This window comes from Pleurodeles waltl, chromosome 10, assembly GCF_031143425.1.
Source record: "Pleurodeles waltl isolate 20211129_DDA chromosome 10, aPleWal1.hap1.20221129, whole genome shotgun sequence".
Taxonomy (NCBI): domain Eukaryota; kingdom Metazoa; phylum Chordata; class Amphibia; order Caudata; family Salamandridae; genus Pleurodeles; species Pleurodeles waltl.
In genome coordinates this window covers 34,230,250-34,248,386 of record NC_090449.1, presented here as the reverse complement: position 1 = coordinate 34,248,386, position 18,137 = coordinate 34,230,250, and the positions used below count along the sequence as shown (strand labels likewise).

At 42.4% G+C, this 18,137-nt stretch overlaps 1 protein-coding gene across 2 annotated transcripts in view; it reads right to left on the bottom strand.

The window, feature by feature from the left end:
- Positions 1 to 267: 267 nt before the first annotated feature.
- Positions 268 to 18,137, bottom strand: part of SUV39H1 (SUV39H1 histone lysine methyltransferase) — a 55,329-nt gene continuing 37,459 nt past the window's right edge. Inside the window, exons 4-7 of one of the 2 annotated variants that reach the window (XM_069209568.1) lie at positions 17,326 to 17,991; positions 4,281 to 4,427; positions 3,050 to 3,179; positions 268 to 2,320 (exon numbers count right to left, since the gene is read on the bottom strand). In XM_069209568.1, coding sequence (XP_069065669.1) covers positions 2,187 to 2,320; positions 3,050 to 3,179; positions 4,281 to 4,427; positions 17,326 to 17,991 — 1,077 coding nt within the window. In that variant the 3' untranslated portion in view covers positions 268 to 2,186. The remainder of the gene's footprint in view (positions 2,321 to 3,049; positions 3,180 to 4,280; positions 4,428 to 17,325; positions 17,992 to 18,137) is intronic. The other variant, XM_069209569.1, reaches the window with a different exon arrangement.

The window sequence follows — 18,137 nt, the reverse complement described above, 5'->3', positions numbered from 1 at the left end:
GGACTGCAACATACGTTTCATCAAGCTTTCTAGTTTTTCGTACATCATGAAACGAGCTACGAAGTAGGACAGAATAGTCCGAGCTGCCCAAAGGAAATGGGGAATGATTATTCAGAACTTGGATCAAGTTTGGAGTTCTTCGCAGGATCATCATGAAGCACATGCCCACAACAGATCTTAAGGGCAAGAGGAAAAAGTGCAGTGAACAGGTCACATAACGTCAGTGGTCTCGAGTGTACTTTATGACAAACAATAAAAACAAACAACTAGAAAAAAATCATAATGGTTTATTCAAAATAAAAATAAACGGAAACGCAGACTGGCATTTGCATGGCTTTTAAGATGAGCTACCCAACCGCTTGCTTATGGAAAGGGACAACCAACGGGCCCGTGCACTTCGGAATTTCAGGTTCCTGAATATGAACGTGGTAAGACCCTTCTAAAATAACTCCCACTTTATTTGCCTTAAAAAGAAGCCTAATCTGCCCCCAATGAGAGCAACTCCATCTTCTTGCAAAGCCTCCCGAGTTCGTAAATTAATCTGGCCGGTGTTGATCTTTAGGCATCTAGTTTAGTACTTTATCAGTAGCCTTACACGCAAATGGCACATCTGATAATAAACAGAATACCGAGGGGGAGAGGGGGAAAAAAAAAAAAAACGCAAACCAGCCTATGTGGGAGAGAAAAGCCATCTACTCACTTCCAATTAAGAGCACTTGAAGAGGTAATTATGGACAAAAAACATGGCACAGAAGGATGGGAGTTAGGAAAACACCCCACCGAAGAAGTTAAACATAAAAAATTTAAAAAAAAATCTGCTCCTAATTCCTGTTCAAGTCTTACATTTGTAAAAAGATTTTATATACAAAAATGAGGTAATACACATACATATTTACATTCTAAGACAGACGAGAGGTCTGGCAGTGTATGCCACAATGCAGCAAGCTCTTATTCATGTAGGCTAACCACTCACAGAAAACAGTGAACTGGGGCTCTGCTGGAATCGGTTATCAGATGGAATCACGGTGGTACCAAGGAGGCTTCTGGCTGTGATCAAGCACACACTAATGCATATATGGTCTCATTCTGGTCGCTAAGCAAGAACCCATCTAAAACTTTTAAAGTGGTGCATATCAATTAATCTAAAGGACCAACACATGACCTGCTACCACACTAAGGGAACAGTTAAGATTAGGTTTGACGTGCATTCGCATACGTGATACACTCCCAATCATGTTAGAGGCACAGTATCCCTGGCTACTTTTGCAAACGCCACCCTACTAGAATACTGCAGTTCTCATAAAATACCTAACTATAAACACTGCCCTAAATCCTTACCCCACCCGTCACTTGATGCATGACTGAAAGTATCTAGTCTTCCTCAAGACTACACCCACACCGCCACTCCAAAGCTTCCACTGTGTGGTGTTCTATGATGAACAGAGCAATGGTACATCTACGCATGTGGCTGTTCACAGTGCTTCTGAGGAAGAATTATTTTATTTTGGTGTAAGAGAAGGCACCATACCTGGAAAGGTTACAGATATCTCAGGTAATTTAGTAGTTTCCTTGCAGAATATTCCAACCCCCATTATCTTACGGATTAAACTGGGATACATATAAAGACTACATATATAGTATTTCTTCCCTCTGGCCAAACCACCTCCGCCCTTAGAACGCGAGATGTAGCAGTTGTACACCTTCATGGACTAACAGCTTTACCAGCCAAGAATTGCGACACTGCAAGTTGAATTCTGCTACAGAACTGGGATGCCTCATCCAAAAAAAGAATTAAAAAAATGGAATATAAAAGTTGTAAAAACCATTTGATAGGGCTGACCCAAACTCCAGGTCTCAAACGGTCAAGGACGGGAAGCATCATAAAATTGCGTCCTTCTGCCTTAAAATGAGCAGAGAAATGGCAGTCTCCACTGTGAACCACAGCACAACCAACAATGGGATGTGCAATGGTTTAAACAGGAGAGCTGCTCTGTGGCTTTGGTGCAGACATCCTTTTGTACCACAACTCGTGTTCCAGCCTCTATTCGGACATGGCCAGCAATTTCCATCCACAAGTTATTTCCCCAGTCAGTCTTTAACGCAGTATACAAATAAAAAAACAGAATTAAAAGAGCTGTAAAAAACATCTTGTGCTGGGCTGAAGAAAGTGCGTCCCTTGGTGTCTTTCAGAAGAGGTATTTCCGGCAGCCCTCTGTCCCACATTTGCACTCTATCCGCACTCGCTTCTTCGGAGACCCTGCCATGCCTGCTAGTCCGAAATTGGAGTCCATCCGAGTGCTTTCAGCATCCACAGGATCCACTGTTAACAAGGCAACAGAAAGAACACTAGTAAACTACTTGAAGGCAACGGTCATCTCTGACCGGCACTACCAGACCCCTAGAAAGGAACACTAGCATCAAACTATTTAAAGGCGCATCCTCCCTCCCCAATCTCTCACACCTTGCACCGGCATTGCCAGAGTCCTAGAAAGGAACACTGGTAGCAAATTAAAAGGCACCAGCTCGCTCTCTCTCTCTCATCTTGCAACCGCACTGCTGGACTCTTAGGAAGGAACACTAGTACAAAACTACTTCGGCACCAGCCACCTCTCACACCCTGCGCCAAACACCAGCACTGCCAGACTCCTAGAAAGGAACACTAGTGTAAAGTACTTAAAGCATCAGTCATCTCTCAGCTTGCAAGCACACTGCCAGACTCCTTGCTGTTTGGGCACGGACATCATTGCAAACAATTCTGCCAACACATCTTACTCATAGTGCTAACACGACATGCACCAACAGCGAGCAAACAGATTTGCCAGGGAACCTGCATCACACTTATCAAGAAGTGAACCTGTAAGCAGTTACCTACCAATGCATTTCAATTGTTAAAAGCAACAACCCCATGCATTGCCTACAGTGGAGCTTACATGACAATAGACATGCAGCACCTCCTGAAAATTCAGGCAAACTCAACACAGCTCAAGATGCAGCAGAATAGGGCTTCACCACTCGTGTAAAGAAGCTCTGCAACTCAACCATAGTATACCTTGCATGTTGTAGTCAAAGGTGAGTTCCTCCCCTGGGCGGATGGTGCGTGTCGCAAAGAAAGCAATCCGAGGTAGCCTTTCATCTATGTTTTCAATGAAGACATTATAGACCTGGAGATTAGGGTTACACTGGGGAAAGAGGACATCGTCAGAAGGGCAAAGCAGAAAAAAGGGGAAGTACGCAAGCAGCTAATTTCACTAGCAAGAATAAACACATGGATCCCTGCATTATTATTTTTTTCCTCCCAGATTTAACTATTAATCCTCAATTCACAAACCCCTAGCGAGAGACTAGATGACTGCACGAATGGATGTGTGTGTGTGTGTGTATATATATATATATATATATATATATATATTTTATTTTAAGAAAAAAAATTCTTGCAGGCATTCCTGTCTCACATTTCAGTGATCAGAGCAGCCAGAGAAGATTTATGGCCCCAATGAAAGAGATCAGCAATGCCCTGTGTGCGATGTCGTGAGTGCTGGGAGGAAGTGGGAGACCAAATGTGAAGCTAAGCAAGTTTCACATCATTGCTACTAGGTTTAGCTACATTCTACCTGAAAGAGCATATATGGCTTCGGTGAGCAGTGAGCTAAACGACCAGCTGTTTCTTTGGTAAGATAAGCTTATTTTAGGAGCCAGAGGTAAACTACAGCAGCATGGAATAAAGCCAAAACAAATGTCAGTGGTGGGAGGAAGGGAACGCTGCTTTAAAACTGAGGCATCTACCAACCTAAAACACTGACTGTGAAAGGGGAGCACCAAAGAATTAACAAAAATAATCATAGCAACAGATAAAGAAACCAAAGTGGAATAATACAGTATTTGGTCATTGCTCTGAAACAGAAAAAGGAGGGAGAAAAAGGCAGAACTGACCACTGGCAAGCAAGATTTTTTTAAAGGACACTTCAACCAACAAATGAAATTGCTTTAAGCCATAAGTTTACTAAAAAGTATACACGTGGTCTAACAATTACGCTCGGCCTAAAAATTAGGTTGTATATTCAGCACAACCCATATAACAGTTTCATGCTTTGCTACATCTGGGCAAACCACCACCTGGATGCCAGCCTACACCAGTATCACTCAGACCAACACCCAATGTGTAAGAAGAGCACCAAGCGGATGTGCTCCCTCCCCCAATCCCATCTGATATTACGTGCTGTACGAGGATGAGGCTGGGCTTAGAGATCCAATAATGAAGGAATGGCTTCTATTTCGCTTACACTGTGGTTGACGAAGTGGGAGATGTTTCCATAGTAGGCAGCATCCACTGTGTACACATCCTCCACATAATCCAGATCGAAGAGATATGTGGCTCCCTGGCGGTCATAGATCTGGCCCCGGCGCTCCGCCTCTTCTGAGGTGATAATCTTTCCAGGAAATAAGAAAATCAATATAAGTATGAGGAACAGCTGTGAGGACACATGGTGAACAGAGGTGTTATTATTGCCTGAATACTAAGGAGAGACTTCTCACCTCCAAAACAGAGGAGCATTAGAGGGAGATCATTTGAAGTGTAAGGGAGGCAGAGTTAGTCATCAATAGAAGACAGGCAATAAGCAAAGCCTGGGTCTCTGTACTAGACCACACTCCCCTCTCCCCAGCGACTTCCTACCACCACACTTCGAGGAAGAACACCCCCCCCCCCCACACACACACTCACAACCCCTCTGGGTAAATGTCTGGGTGCTAATGACAGTTTATCTGGACGAAGCACCAATATGATTTCACATTGTGTTTAAATAGCAGCACTGTTGGGAATATCATGCTTGCCACCTATGCTGAAAACCCTGCCCTAGGATGGGTAAATCAGTATGCAGAGACTACAGTGTCAACACAGCTACAGTGAAAGAACAAAGTATTCAGTCATTCAACTTTGTGTCGGCAATAAGCTATAAAAAGGAAGGTGGTACAATGCACAAAAAAGATAAAAAGGTCATAAATACCACCAGAGGGCAAAAAAACATCAAAATCACTATCAATAAAATTCCCCAAAAATCAGGAGGAAATTACATCTTTCACATTAAAATCTTAGGTTAAATTTACGAACTCATTTCGGTCTCTAATTCGAATTGCACTCCTAATACAATTTAACAGCATGGCAAAATTTAATAGAGGTTAATTTCTGTAAGAATTCAATTTCGGGACTATGTTGTCTAAACTCCCCTTGACGCAACAATGGAGTCAGAAAGGACCTTCTTGGATCTGCACAGAACAAAATAAAGTGACATGTGCTTTGTTTGGTGACAAGATCACAATAACAAGGGGGTAAGTCCCACAGCCAAAAACATTGCGACAGGAAGGCAACCTTAAAATGCCTTCCGATTGAATCCAAAATAGGTTAAAAGAAGCCGGTGATTTGGATTCTCTATCCATCTCAAATATCGTTCCAGGGCTTTAACTGTAACAACCTGTTAACACAGATCCACTGATTTCATATCCAAAACGCCTTAGCCTCTCCTCCCCACAGCAGGCTGCATACCAGTCTTTCACAATCAACTTGGCATTCCATGACAAACGTGGGGGAATTAAACCCAAATCTTGAAGGCCAGATTTTACATACAGCAACCACAGTATCTTGTTGACATTATCCAGAGCTAGACAATCTAGCATACAGGCTCTGACTAAATTTGCTTGTGGGTTTTGCCAACACAATCCACAATAAGAGTGGCAAGACTTATTTGATCGGTTATGTAAGAGGCCCACCTCCTTGTGGCATGTAAAAGTTGCTGTATTTTTTTTGACTGCAAGCAACCTACGGGTAAAGGCATTCTCAATATATTTGAGATTATGTGATTTATGATTACCCCCAAACCCCTCCCCCATAAATAGCTGCAAAAATGCATTTGGCTTTATACCGGGTGATCATCTCTGCCAGAGGTTTTTGGCCTTATAGCCTAGCAAATCGAAAAATGCCCTCCACATTTCTTTCCAATTGTACTTTTGCAAAGAGGTGCGTTTTCCACCCTAGGAAAGAGCTAAAAAAAAATTAAAAAAATAAAAATACATAAATAACTAATCCTTTGTACGTTTTAAAATGGAACCCCTCTCATTCTAAAGTGCGTCACTTTCATGTGTAAATGTCTGCATGTCATGGAATATAAGTGAGTGGTTTACTTTTAAGTTCAGGCCTTCCATATATTCAGTGAAGAGATCTAATAACTTCTGCAGTGCAATGGGAGTGCGAGCAATCAGAACCGCATCATCTGCATACAAAAATACTGGCACAGAATTCCCCCCCCCCCGCCCCCCCACACCTTTGGAACGTCCCCACCTGCCCTGGATCAATGATCTGTAATACCATTAACATGAACTAAGATCAAAAAAGGGGCTAAAAATACAGCCCTGTCTGATTCCTCTCATGGACTTTATTGGAGACGATAGTTTCCCTGGTGGGCCATATACGACTGACACTGAGATCATAATGCAAGTGTATCCATAAAATAAGCAAGTCTGAATCCACCCCCATTGTCTGCATGATCTCCCATAATTTATCCCTATTAACCAAGTCAAAGGCACTTAACAGATCAATAAATGACATATGAATGGCACCAACCTTGGCCTTTACAATACTAGTAATCAAACTTAGATTTATTATTTGCTACACATTTCCTATACCCGGCCTGAAGCCAAATTGGATGAGAGTTAAAACCGTGTTTTCTTCGGCCCATGTCTCAAGTCGGGCAAGGATGACCCTTCCCATGATCTCTGCTGTGGAGTCTATTAGAGATATTGGGCTAAAACAGGCTGGCACGATTTTTCTCCCTTTTTAAATATGGGGACAAGGATGGCCGTTTTCTACGACTCCGGAATATCCCCCACTACAGCTTCTTATAACTGTGGTCACAACTGGAGCCCATAAATCTGTTTGATTTAAAAATATCAGGGACCCTGTCCGGACCTTGAGCTTTACCAGAGGTAGAACCTCATTCATTTCTTTGGAGAAATTCAGGGGTACTTGTGCTGGATCTGGTTGAGAAAAACAAACTGAAGCCCCTTGAAGCGGCCAGCCACTTTTAGTTGGTTGAAAAATACCCTTGAAATGTGCCCCCCACTGGTCCTCTGGAATTATAGCTTCCAATTTGGGAGTGTCGTTCTTACCAAAATAAGGCTGATTTATGATGGCCCAGAACCTCGCATTTTCCGTAAGTGATGAGGCCAAGGCTAGGGCCAGCTCTTCCCAGGCCTTCTCTTATAGACTTCTTTCTTAAACGGCAGACTGATAGTTTTTAACATCCGCAGGGATTTTGAAAGTACAGCCTTTAGATGCTTGTGCGCAGCCTAACAGGTGACATGAAGTAGCATTGCAAAGAGATCCTAGGACAGGGTTTATGAGTGACCAAACCTTCAGAAAGCATCCTGCATAAGATTTTAACTTTCGTAAGGACTGAGCTGTTGATACAATCCTCTTCAAAAAAACATACAAAAACTGACTCTTATCCTGAACGATTTTCAGGTCGACCTTTGCCCAGTGAAGTCCTTTATTCTTAAAGAGGCTCGTATTGCATTACGCCAGTGCAGAATTTGAGTATTTTTTTACTCCAAGGTAAAGCATACAGGATTATCACCAATACAATTTACCATTATATTAAAATTAGAAGGTAGAGGTACAGCAACTGTAGAAATTAATATAAAATCAATAGTCATCCCTGTAGCCACCCCCCCTCAACCCCTCAGTGAATGTTGAAATCTGATCAGAATTATTTGACTGAGTTTCTCCAAGACCCAAGTACTCATAATTTCAGTGTCTTCGCTGGTCACATTGATTACCCAAAATCAAGAACTGGGAAGAACCGCTGAACTCCAAATTCAGCAGTACCAACAGGATACACTGATGCGTGCCAACTGCACAGCCTCAAGTTGGTTACTTTTAGACTGAAGTGCAGACCAACTAGTGTAAGCCTTTACCCTTTTATGCCAAAAACCGATAACAGGCCATGTGGTATCGAAAAAGTCAATAGTGATGCCCTATCACATCCCTAGCGCCTTGAGACCCGCACGGGTGAGTAGCGCGCTTTATAAATGTTAATGATTTGATTTGATCACCAATAAATGAATAAGATAAACGCACATGGCCAGATGACGTGCACGTCCGGCTCAAGTTTTCAGCCAGAAACCAGAGCACAAGTTAATAGTGTAGTTTGTAGCTAATGTTTTGCACCTGTTGAAATAAAAGCGATAACTAATATATGTGAATTCACTAAATACATTAACTAGAGCAAGACTAGAACCCAGGACACAGACTAGCACGGCTACCATGCATCTCCGTGCTACGGAGCAATTCATAGCAATTCTGCAGATACGGTCTATTATCTAACGAAGAAGCTTGACTTTTTTTTATTTATTTTTTTTATAAAAACTTTGGTATTATTTGGCAGTCACAGGTGAAATGAAAGTTACTGTTATGAAAATGTTGGCAAAAATTTTCCCCAGTAGGTTACATAGTGTGGTTCACAAGAACTAAAACTGCTGTAGGTCACAAGCACACCAGTTTTCTGCACCGTCAAGTCATATTCCGAGTGAGCTTAGTGACTCCGCTGCCTTACTCCTACTAGATAGAGAAGGCTATCAATACAGTCCACTGACCATTCTTATTTCGGGCATTATGCAAAATAAATTTGGGGCCCAGTTTCCAAACTTTTGTGAAGATTTTCTACACCTCCACAGGGCACATGCGAGTAAACGTTATGCTCTGCTTTCTGTAGCATTTCAAACTGAACAGCACACAAAAGCACAAAAGCGTAGTACCCCTTATTACTTGCCCACATACTGAAACCTTTGGCCAAACAGATTTGTAGATGTGCAGGTAACTGGGATACAGATAGCAAGGAGAGAATATCATATGATAACGGCATGTTTCTCTACATTCAAAAATCACATCACCACCATCCCAAGGTACATGGTCTATGGGTATATTGGGGTTGGGGGGGGGGGGGTAGGGGGGATGGGGTGGCAGGCAGGAGGCCCTCCACTGGGGTTAGTCACCTAAAATCTTTTGTTGTGTCTATATAATACATGAGAGCTATTTTGAGATCAAGAGTGTGGAGAGCTCTTTCAGCAACTGAATCTGGCTGTGGAAAGAAAAAACTGGCAATTCCACCGATTGATGTGAAATGGTGAAACCACTTTAGGTAGAAATTTTGGATTTGTCCAAAGTACTATTTTGTATTTGTGAATTTGGAAGACAAGTTTTTCTAAAGTGAATGCTTGAATTTCACTTACTCTTCTTAAGGAGGCAATTGCTACCGGGAAAGCAACTTTCCATGAGATGAACCGAAGAGCGCAAGATGCATGTGTTCAAATGGTGGACCCATAAGCCTTGCGAGCGCAATGTTAAGATTCAAGGCAGGAGCTGGTGGAACAACTAAGGTCTTCCATAAAAGCTTTTATGACAGGAATTCTAAACCGAGAGGTATGCTGTCTGTTTTGGAGCTAGGCTGATAATGCTGTTAAATGAATCTTAATAGATGAATATGCAATGCTTGATTTTGCAAGTAAAGCAAAAAACATACAATCTTGCTCCGATGCTTTAAGTGGATCAATGTTTTAGGTTGACCGTATTATACAAAACATTTCCATTTAGCTGCATAACACTACCTGGTTGCAGGTTTACATGCTTCTTTTAGAATGTCCATAACATTCTGATGGAAGCTTAGATATCCAAACTATGACCTGCTTGAGGCGCTTCCTGAAGGTCAAGAGGTCCTGGGTTAGACGTAGGTTGACGGGGAGGGAGTACCAGGTTTTGGCGGCAAGGTTGGAGAAGGATCTACTGCCAGTTGTGGTACAGTCTACGCAGGGGACGGGTACTAAAGAGTGGATGCGAAGTTTAGGCATTTTAGGTTTTGTTTGGTGTTCCCCACATGTGAAAGTACTGTTGAATTACTTGTGGGTGAATCTCCCATTCGGGTATTTGTTGCTGTGTCCTGCATAAGATGCCTGCTAGTTGGTTGTGTATCCCTGGGATATACTCTGCTAATAGGTGAATGCACTTGGGAATTGCCCACTTCCAAATTGTCTGTGCTATTATTGGCAATAGCTTGTCCTTCTGCCACTACCTACTGTGTCCTTTTTTTGCTGTTCTGTAGAGATATTCAAGAACTCCTGCATCTCATCCCAATGGGCCCTGTCGCACCTGGCCAAAAGAGCTTGGGAGTTGGCAATGCTCTACTGATTTGCAGCTTGAGTTGCCACTCCTGCCTGCTGCATTGAATTTGTGGCTTTATCAGGGGGAGGAGCATCCCCTGTGGACTGACTGCCCTTTTTGTAGCTGCACGGACAATGGAATCAGGTGGTAACTGTTGTGTTATGAAGAGTGGGTCTGATGGTGCGGCTTTATATTTTTTGTCCACCCTCAGTGTGAGTACTCTAGCCTTTGCTGGAGCTTTAAAAATATCAGCATGCCTGGTAGCACTGGCAACATTGGTGCTGTTTACGTGTAGAGGATAGGGTGTTTAATAGAAAGTCATCCTCTATGGGTTCAGAGTGCAGCTGCACATTGTGGTATGTGGCTGCTCTAGCAATCACCTGATTAGAGGCTGTGGTGTTTTCTATTGGAGATGGCCTAGTAAGATATAGATCAGGGTCAACAGATGGGATAGGGTCGGGATTATATACATCCCATGAGTCTAAATTGTAAGTATTGTCACCCATATAATCCCCATGTGAAGAGACAGGAGATTGAATAGAATACTGTGTAGGTGAAGGTGGTGGAGAAGTGGGAAGCAAATGAGTACAATGAAGTCTATTGTACTGTCTTTGGTTTCTCCTGCTTAAATATTTTTGCAAGTGAAAGCCCAGTTTCCAAACTTTCCTGAAAAGACAGCTTCATCTATTATTGAAGGAAAAGGCAACAATCTTTCCAGTGTCTTTTTTAATCTGTTTTTTCTGTTGTTTATGGTCTATCAATAGGCCTAATGTCTGCTGATTCCTCTGTAGATGGAACATATCTGCTTCCTAGAGTTGTGTGCTCCGAAAGCGTGGTGATTGACTGCTTTAATTGGGCTGAAAATGTGGACTCTAAAGCCTATGGGAGTTTTTTTGGCTCCAAAGAGGAGCTTGGCTGCTTCGGCTCATAGGAGGTATGCAAACATTTCAGTTTGAAAGTGGAAGCCTCCATCTTGCAACTCTATCCCCGAAACAGGTGTGGCATGGCTGGTAAGTAGTGGTGGACCCAAGACCATTTGTGATGACTTTTGGTGATGGGAGGAAGCTGGTGAACTCACGTACTGCGCTGCAGCAATAACTTGGCTGTCCCCATCAGAGTCACGATCAGAATCAATTCTGCGAAGGAGACCGCAGTCTGCACCTGCCCCTCACAGAAAATGTCAGGGTTTGTTCTTGTAGACTTCGATGCCATCTCCAACCGATGTGCTATCCAATCCTGCAGAGTCTTCTTAGAGCGGAAGGATCAGCACGTCTCGCAAGTTTCTTCTTTGTGGTCCAGAGAGGCAGCGGTTACACACAGAGTGCTGGTCGGTGTAAGGGAACTTAGCGTGGCACAGAGTGCAGAATAAAAACAGAGTCTGATCCATGAGCCTGTGACGTAGTAGGCCCAAGAAGGGCACGCATGCCTGAAAGGGTGTTTAATCGATCCGGACGCTACAATCAGATACAGTGTAGTATGGAAAACGCGTTTGAAAACGATTCAGACGTTTAAAGGAAAGATAGGGAAGTTCAGATAGTACCGAAATCTACCAGAGTGAGAAAGAACACATCCAAACCAGATGGTGGAAAGAAAAAACAAAGGACTATGTCCATGCACACCATCACTGAGAGGATGAGTTACTTGATCTTGTGACGCGAAAAAGCTTCTTTGAAGAAAAACAACTTGTAAAAGAGCCAAACACTAGATGGCAACTTATGCAGAGCATGTGTATCTGCAGCTACATATGCCATCGAACATGTATACACATACATACTTTTTTCCCCCGGGGACTCTGCTGAAGTGAAGTCCCAACATGGCTGCCAACACTATTTTGGTTGAGGTGTTGGCAGCCAATCAGATCTCAGCAAGAGATTGGGAAGATTTGTGATACTTTCGCATCCCTATACAAAAACAAATTCAGATTTTCTTTAATTTGTCTAAAACTGAACGTTTTTACACCAAAACAAAAAAGGTAGCTTTTTGGACCACTACCTTACTGCCAAATTTGGTGTAATTCCGTCCAGTGGTACAGGCGCGATCACTGTTCAAAATCCTTATGGAAAAATGAATGGGGAAAGCATTTTGGGACCCACTTTCTTCTTATCTCCTACTGGACAATCACCTCAAAACTTTCCAGACAGACGCTGAAGTGAGCAGCTGTATATTCTTGGAAACCTCTGTGGAGATTCATCACATGGTATCAAAGTTATTAGCAAAACAAAAAACGTTTTGTTTTGTAAATAGAAACTAGGTCCTAACTAGAACTACCTAGTGGCGACTGCCACAGGGATTATATACATCTATCTATATGTTCAACAAGCATTGGTAAATGTATTACATTTTGCCTATGGGATTAATACGAAGTTACGAGGTGTGGGAGCAGTGTATGAGGGCATGGAGAGGGTTGTGAGTGCTCTCTGTGCACAAATGAAAGTTGGTAAGTGTTCTTAAGGCTTCTAAATACAAAGACTGGGCTGCATTCAGTAATATAAGACAACTGTACACTTTGTGTCATCATTTTGTTAGGCAGACCATTACCACAGCTTTCAGTTGCAGGATTACTGCTGCATTTAGCAAGTAAATGCAATAATGGAGCTAAGTGTCCCAGTGTTATCCACAATGTTTATCGTGTTACCCAGGTGTCCTGAATACACAATATTCAGATATTGTCTTTCGGATGAGACCAATAACTTATTTTCTCAGCCCCACAGAGTACCAGGATCAATTGTAAGGAGTGCGTCAAGGAGAAAAATGACAGTCTTGTACATGCAGCAGTCAGATAAAACAACTTTCGATAATGTAGTGGCCATCAAATGCTCAGAGTTAAAGGCTCCATCAAAACAGTCAAAAACACCATCTTTTAAAGCAATTGATTCCATCTTTACTTGGTGTTCGGTATTAACTGGTGTTACTGTCAGAAGCGGTTGCGGTCATGTCTGAGCCAGATTTGTGCTGCAAAATGCTAGTTTATTTTCCCTGGAGTGCCTCTGCAAAGAGAAGCTGCTTTGAGTTAATGTAGGTGTAACATACGTCTAACAGGGACCGCTCATGAAAACACCAGTTTATAATTTATAAGGCACCCATCTGGTAGCAGTTGGGTTCCATGAACAAAGATGGGTGGTGACCTTATTCTTATATCAAGTTCCAAAGGCCTGCCAGTGAACTAAGATATGTTGAATGTTTCATAAGCTTAATAAGGACCTCCAGCACAGGGCACTATAACTATAAGAAGTACTCTGTGGTAGGCGTAGAGGTTCTGAAGACTTATCAATACAGTAAACAGGATACATGTAACCAAATGAGAAAGCCGGAAAAACATCAGCAGCGAAAGTAGGAGCACATTGGTGCCAAACAATGTGTCAAGAATGATACTTGTGTTGAGAGGGAGAGAAATGTCCAACTATAAAATAAGCCATTATGTGATGTACGTGAGATAGTGGATAGTGAAAAAGCAGAACTTGTGCAACTGCTGCCGGACTCAAAGATGTCAGCAATCTCACACGGTCAAAGACAGGGATGTGTCAAGATGGTGGTCTTTGAAGTGGTGCGTGGGAGGAGAGGGAGCAATGTGTGGGACAAAGAAACTGTAGAGAGCCATACACTCGGCAGAAAGTTAAAAAAAAAAAATATATATATATTTTTTAAACTACAAAGGCAAACGCTGTGTAGGCAAAAGCGAATTTTTTTTTTTTTTATTATTCCCACAAAGCAGATGAAAACAGTACTTGGGCCATTGGAGACTGAGACACGAAGAAAAGGAAATGTTATGCTACAGCCAAAAGACACGGAGGAAAAGTGGCAAGCATTGGAACCAATTAAAAGCAAGGGGGTGGGACGTAAGCCCTATAAAGATTTATGTTATTAGATTTTGCAAGCGAAACCGAATACATTTAAAATAAATAAAAAAATAAATAAAAAAAACATACAAGCATTTGCAATGCAATGGGTTGCGTGTTTGCTAGAGTTAGAGATATTAGCGCTGTAAATTCCTAACTGGATGTCTGCCACTTAAATTGAAAATGAATAGTAAAACAGTTGACTCAAGGCAGCCAATTCAAAGCACCATCATGAGCTCGAAGAAGACACAAAAATTAGTTCACTCGCAGTCAAACGTATCAGCAATCGTGCAATTATCCATGTAACGGGGCAGTCTGCAATGAGGGGACAAACAGAAACCATTAACCAAGGATTTTTGAAAGGCAAGTTCAGGAACGAGTGAAAGTGATGGGTGTGCAGTGGGCGTGGTAAAAGCCCACAAAACTTACAACAGGTCAACGCGCTAGCGCGCTCGACCTAAAGAGGAGCGGGGGGGTTGCGGGCGGTTAAGAACAATATCTTTTTACGACACTAAAGAATTATTATTGATCAGTAGAAGAGTATCGCACAGCAGATTGCAAAACTGAGCAAACAGCATTTTAGTTCATCAAAACATCCTTGGACTGAAGTCTGTTTACAAAATTATTCAAATAAAGACATCTAGAAATCAGGCCTAAATTTACAAAGGCTAAGCAAGGGCTACAGCGACATTCCAATTTTATTCCAAGAAATTTTAATACAGACTCAGTTACACTATGATAAACTACTTGCATGAATGTCTGCATGATTTTGTCAGCATGGAAGGACAGCGGGACAGCTTGTGGACAACTAGTATCTTCCTGATTCGCCTGGACTCCACAGTCACACTTCCACCATCCATCCATCCATCATCTCCACAATTCTGGAATCCACGCTGGGTTCCAGCGATCTGGTCCACAGGTCACACCAGCAGCTGGACAACCGAGGTCACCATGGACTTCAACGGGAGGTTCCAACAACTTCATCCCTATGCACTTGGTGTAGGTACTCCACTTCTCTGTATCTAGAGGTGGGGGCGCTCTTGAACCTTCCTTGTCCCAACAGGTTTCCTCGGGGTCCTCTGGGAAGGGTCCTAAAATATGAAAACTCCAACCCTGTCTTCCCTGTGTTATCCTATGGGCACATAACCTGGGGTATCATCTCTATATACGGGCGCCTCACGAATTCTAACTTCTTACCATTGGTGTTCTGGGCCCTTGGGTGGTAGTTTGGGTTAGTGCGATTTTCACATTCTGTTTCTTTAGTATACGGTTTGCAGCATACAACACCCCCCCCTCCCCCTGCGTTATTTTATACTTGTACTTACCTGTTTCTAAGTAGATTTTTGTGTGTATATCTCGCTGGTTAGGAGATATACCAAAGTTAGTTTAGTGGTTGTGTTAGAAAAATAATATATATATTTATAACACTGGTGTGGTTCTTTTTGTGTACATCATGGACCTACCTATGTGGTATTTGCAGCTGCTTTACACCTACCTGGATAAGCCTCAGCTGCTCTCCACAGCTAGCCTTTGGGAGCGCTAGTTATCTAGAACCAGTTAAACTATTACTAAGGGATGCCTGGACTCAGTGCAGAGTGCCTCACATACAGGTTACACGATAAACTGAGCCAGCCTCCTACCTTTAGGAAACAGTGTTGCATATAAACTCTGATGATGATCATCATGTCGCTAGGTCGGAAATACCGACGTGTCCTGGGGAATCAACAAACCTTATGTAGAAATTTCCAAAATACTAGTCTGTAGTTTCAGGTCATAGTGGTTTGCATGTATTTGCGTAGACTTCTCTCTACCAGGGAGTTATGGTGAACATCCAGCATTAGTTGCTGCATCTGGTCTGCATTTTTCTTTTATTTATTTATATTTACAATCCTACTCTTCTGATCCAGTGTAGATTAGGTGCCTAGGGAAAGGTGACAGATTCGAAACTGGGTGAGCTAGTACGACATTTCTGAAAAATAAATGGTCAAATTGCACAGATGTTACAATGATCAACACTAACTAGTAGTTAGATGGAAGCAAATCAGTGAACGTGGGTGGGTGAATTAAATCTTCCCTGTCTACCACTGTTACACGTCTGTGCTCAATCTATGTGGATCAGAAAAATGAGGTATATCTAACCAAAGGGGTGCCAAAAACCTTATGGTAGACATCACCAGATGCAAATTCTTCTTTGGCCCGATACCACAGCTAAAATAATTTCATGGACAGAGCGGGGTGAATGCAAGACGGAATGAAAAGCAACAGAGGCACAACTCCAGTAAAGCAAGAACATGCAAAAACATGCACTAGACACAAGACTTCAGGCTACTGGGCTCAGCCAAAGGGTTGAGGCCAGGGACGGCGAAGGAGATTTTATGAGAAATAATTTTTTCTTCATAAATGTTTTGAACATTTCAAATGAAGGAGAAAATAAGGTAGTTCAAAAAGTCTTTTTACATAAAGAGGCACAAAGTGCACACAATCCTACTGAAATTAAGTTACCAACATTTCTTTCATGGAATGCAAAAACTGGAAGTGTCCAAGGAAGTTTACCCTAGTTTCAAAAGTCATAAGCTAAAGATAAGGAGGGACGTCAGACTATGCAAAAAATATATATTTTTTTAAATAAAAAATTTAAATGAGAACCTGAACAAAAGTAAAAAAAAATAAAAAAACGCAATTCCAGCTGCACCTTCTAGGCAGCAAGGCGAAATTAAGAGCAGGAACAAGCTAGACCACGTCACCTACTCTTGCAACTAGCCATTATGCACCAGTATATGTAAATAAGCAAATTAGTTCAGTCCAACAATAAAACTGGGCTGTGAAAGTACACACTGGAGAGGGGATAGGACACACAAACCAAAGTAATCAACATCTTTGTCACTCTTTCCAAATCATTTAAATAAGGCAGGAACTACTCTAGCACTATTCAGAAAAGGGTTTCATTAACCTCCACCGTCTACCACCAGAACACCAACATTCTTCCAGCCAGCACTCAATCTACTCACTTCAAGCAACAAATTAAGATAGCTGGGAATTGGACACAAGAGGCACTACCTAATGTATGTAGCAAATCATTCCAGTATTTGTACTAGCTCAAGAACTATAACAATACAATTTAAATTGTCAAGAAGCCTCCAAGCTAGTGTCGAGATGGGGTCCATTCTATGCAGTATCACATTCCTGTACCTCATTCAGCAGAAGCGCCTTTTTAAGAGAACTAGGCCCGCCTAACAGAACAACGAAAAAGAATACCAGTGACCAACAAGAAAATAAAATTCCTACCTCCCCAACATACTCCATGACAAAACTGTTTTTCCGAATCTTCTCCAGGGTGCGTACACCCCAACCCCGATGGTTGGGGGTTCGGAATATACACATGTCGTACTGGATGCCCTTCTGCACCACCCGGTTGGGGCAGTCCATGCCGCACAGGCAACGTTTGTTGCACTCATAGATAGGCTTGCCAGCCCTAATCTTCACCTGGCCCTGGTCATTGTATGCAAAGCGGTTCTGGGACGCACCAGGGCAGCAGCCATCTACTGCATCGATGTAGCAGTTCTTGCATTCACAGCCCACTGCCACCTCAGTTAGGTTGATGCCGTCGCCAACCTTGTATTCATTAATGTACACAAAGTCTTTGGGTGGGCCCTCTAGATCTACTTCGTTTTCCACCTTGATGCTGCCATTGTGGTTGCGCTTGACATTAAGATGGTGCTCCCACTGACGCAGGGCTTTGCGTTGTTTGGCCTTCTGGACCAAGTAGCTGGAGAGGCTCTGGTCCAGTCGACGCACACCCTTTCGTAGCTTGCCTTCTCGACGGATAACTTCTTTCTCCAGGTCTTTGTGGAACTGCTTTAGCAGATTGGTGCACTTCAAGTTCTTGCGTGGCTCCCAAGTATTTTGCGTTTCAGGATACCCTTTCCATTTCACCATATAGAATTCCTCATCCTGCAAAAATGAAAACATAATGAAGATAGCATTCAAGGTTATGGTGAGACAAAGGTTCATATGATGCAGCTCTGCTTTCTGAAAATTGTAGTCTTCACAAAATTTACTGAGATTTTACACTAGTGACCAAGCTATACAGTAACAGT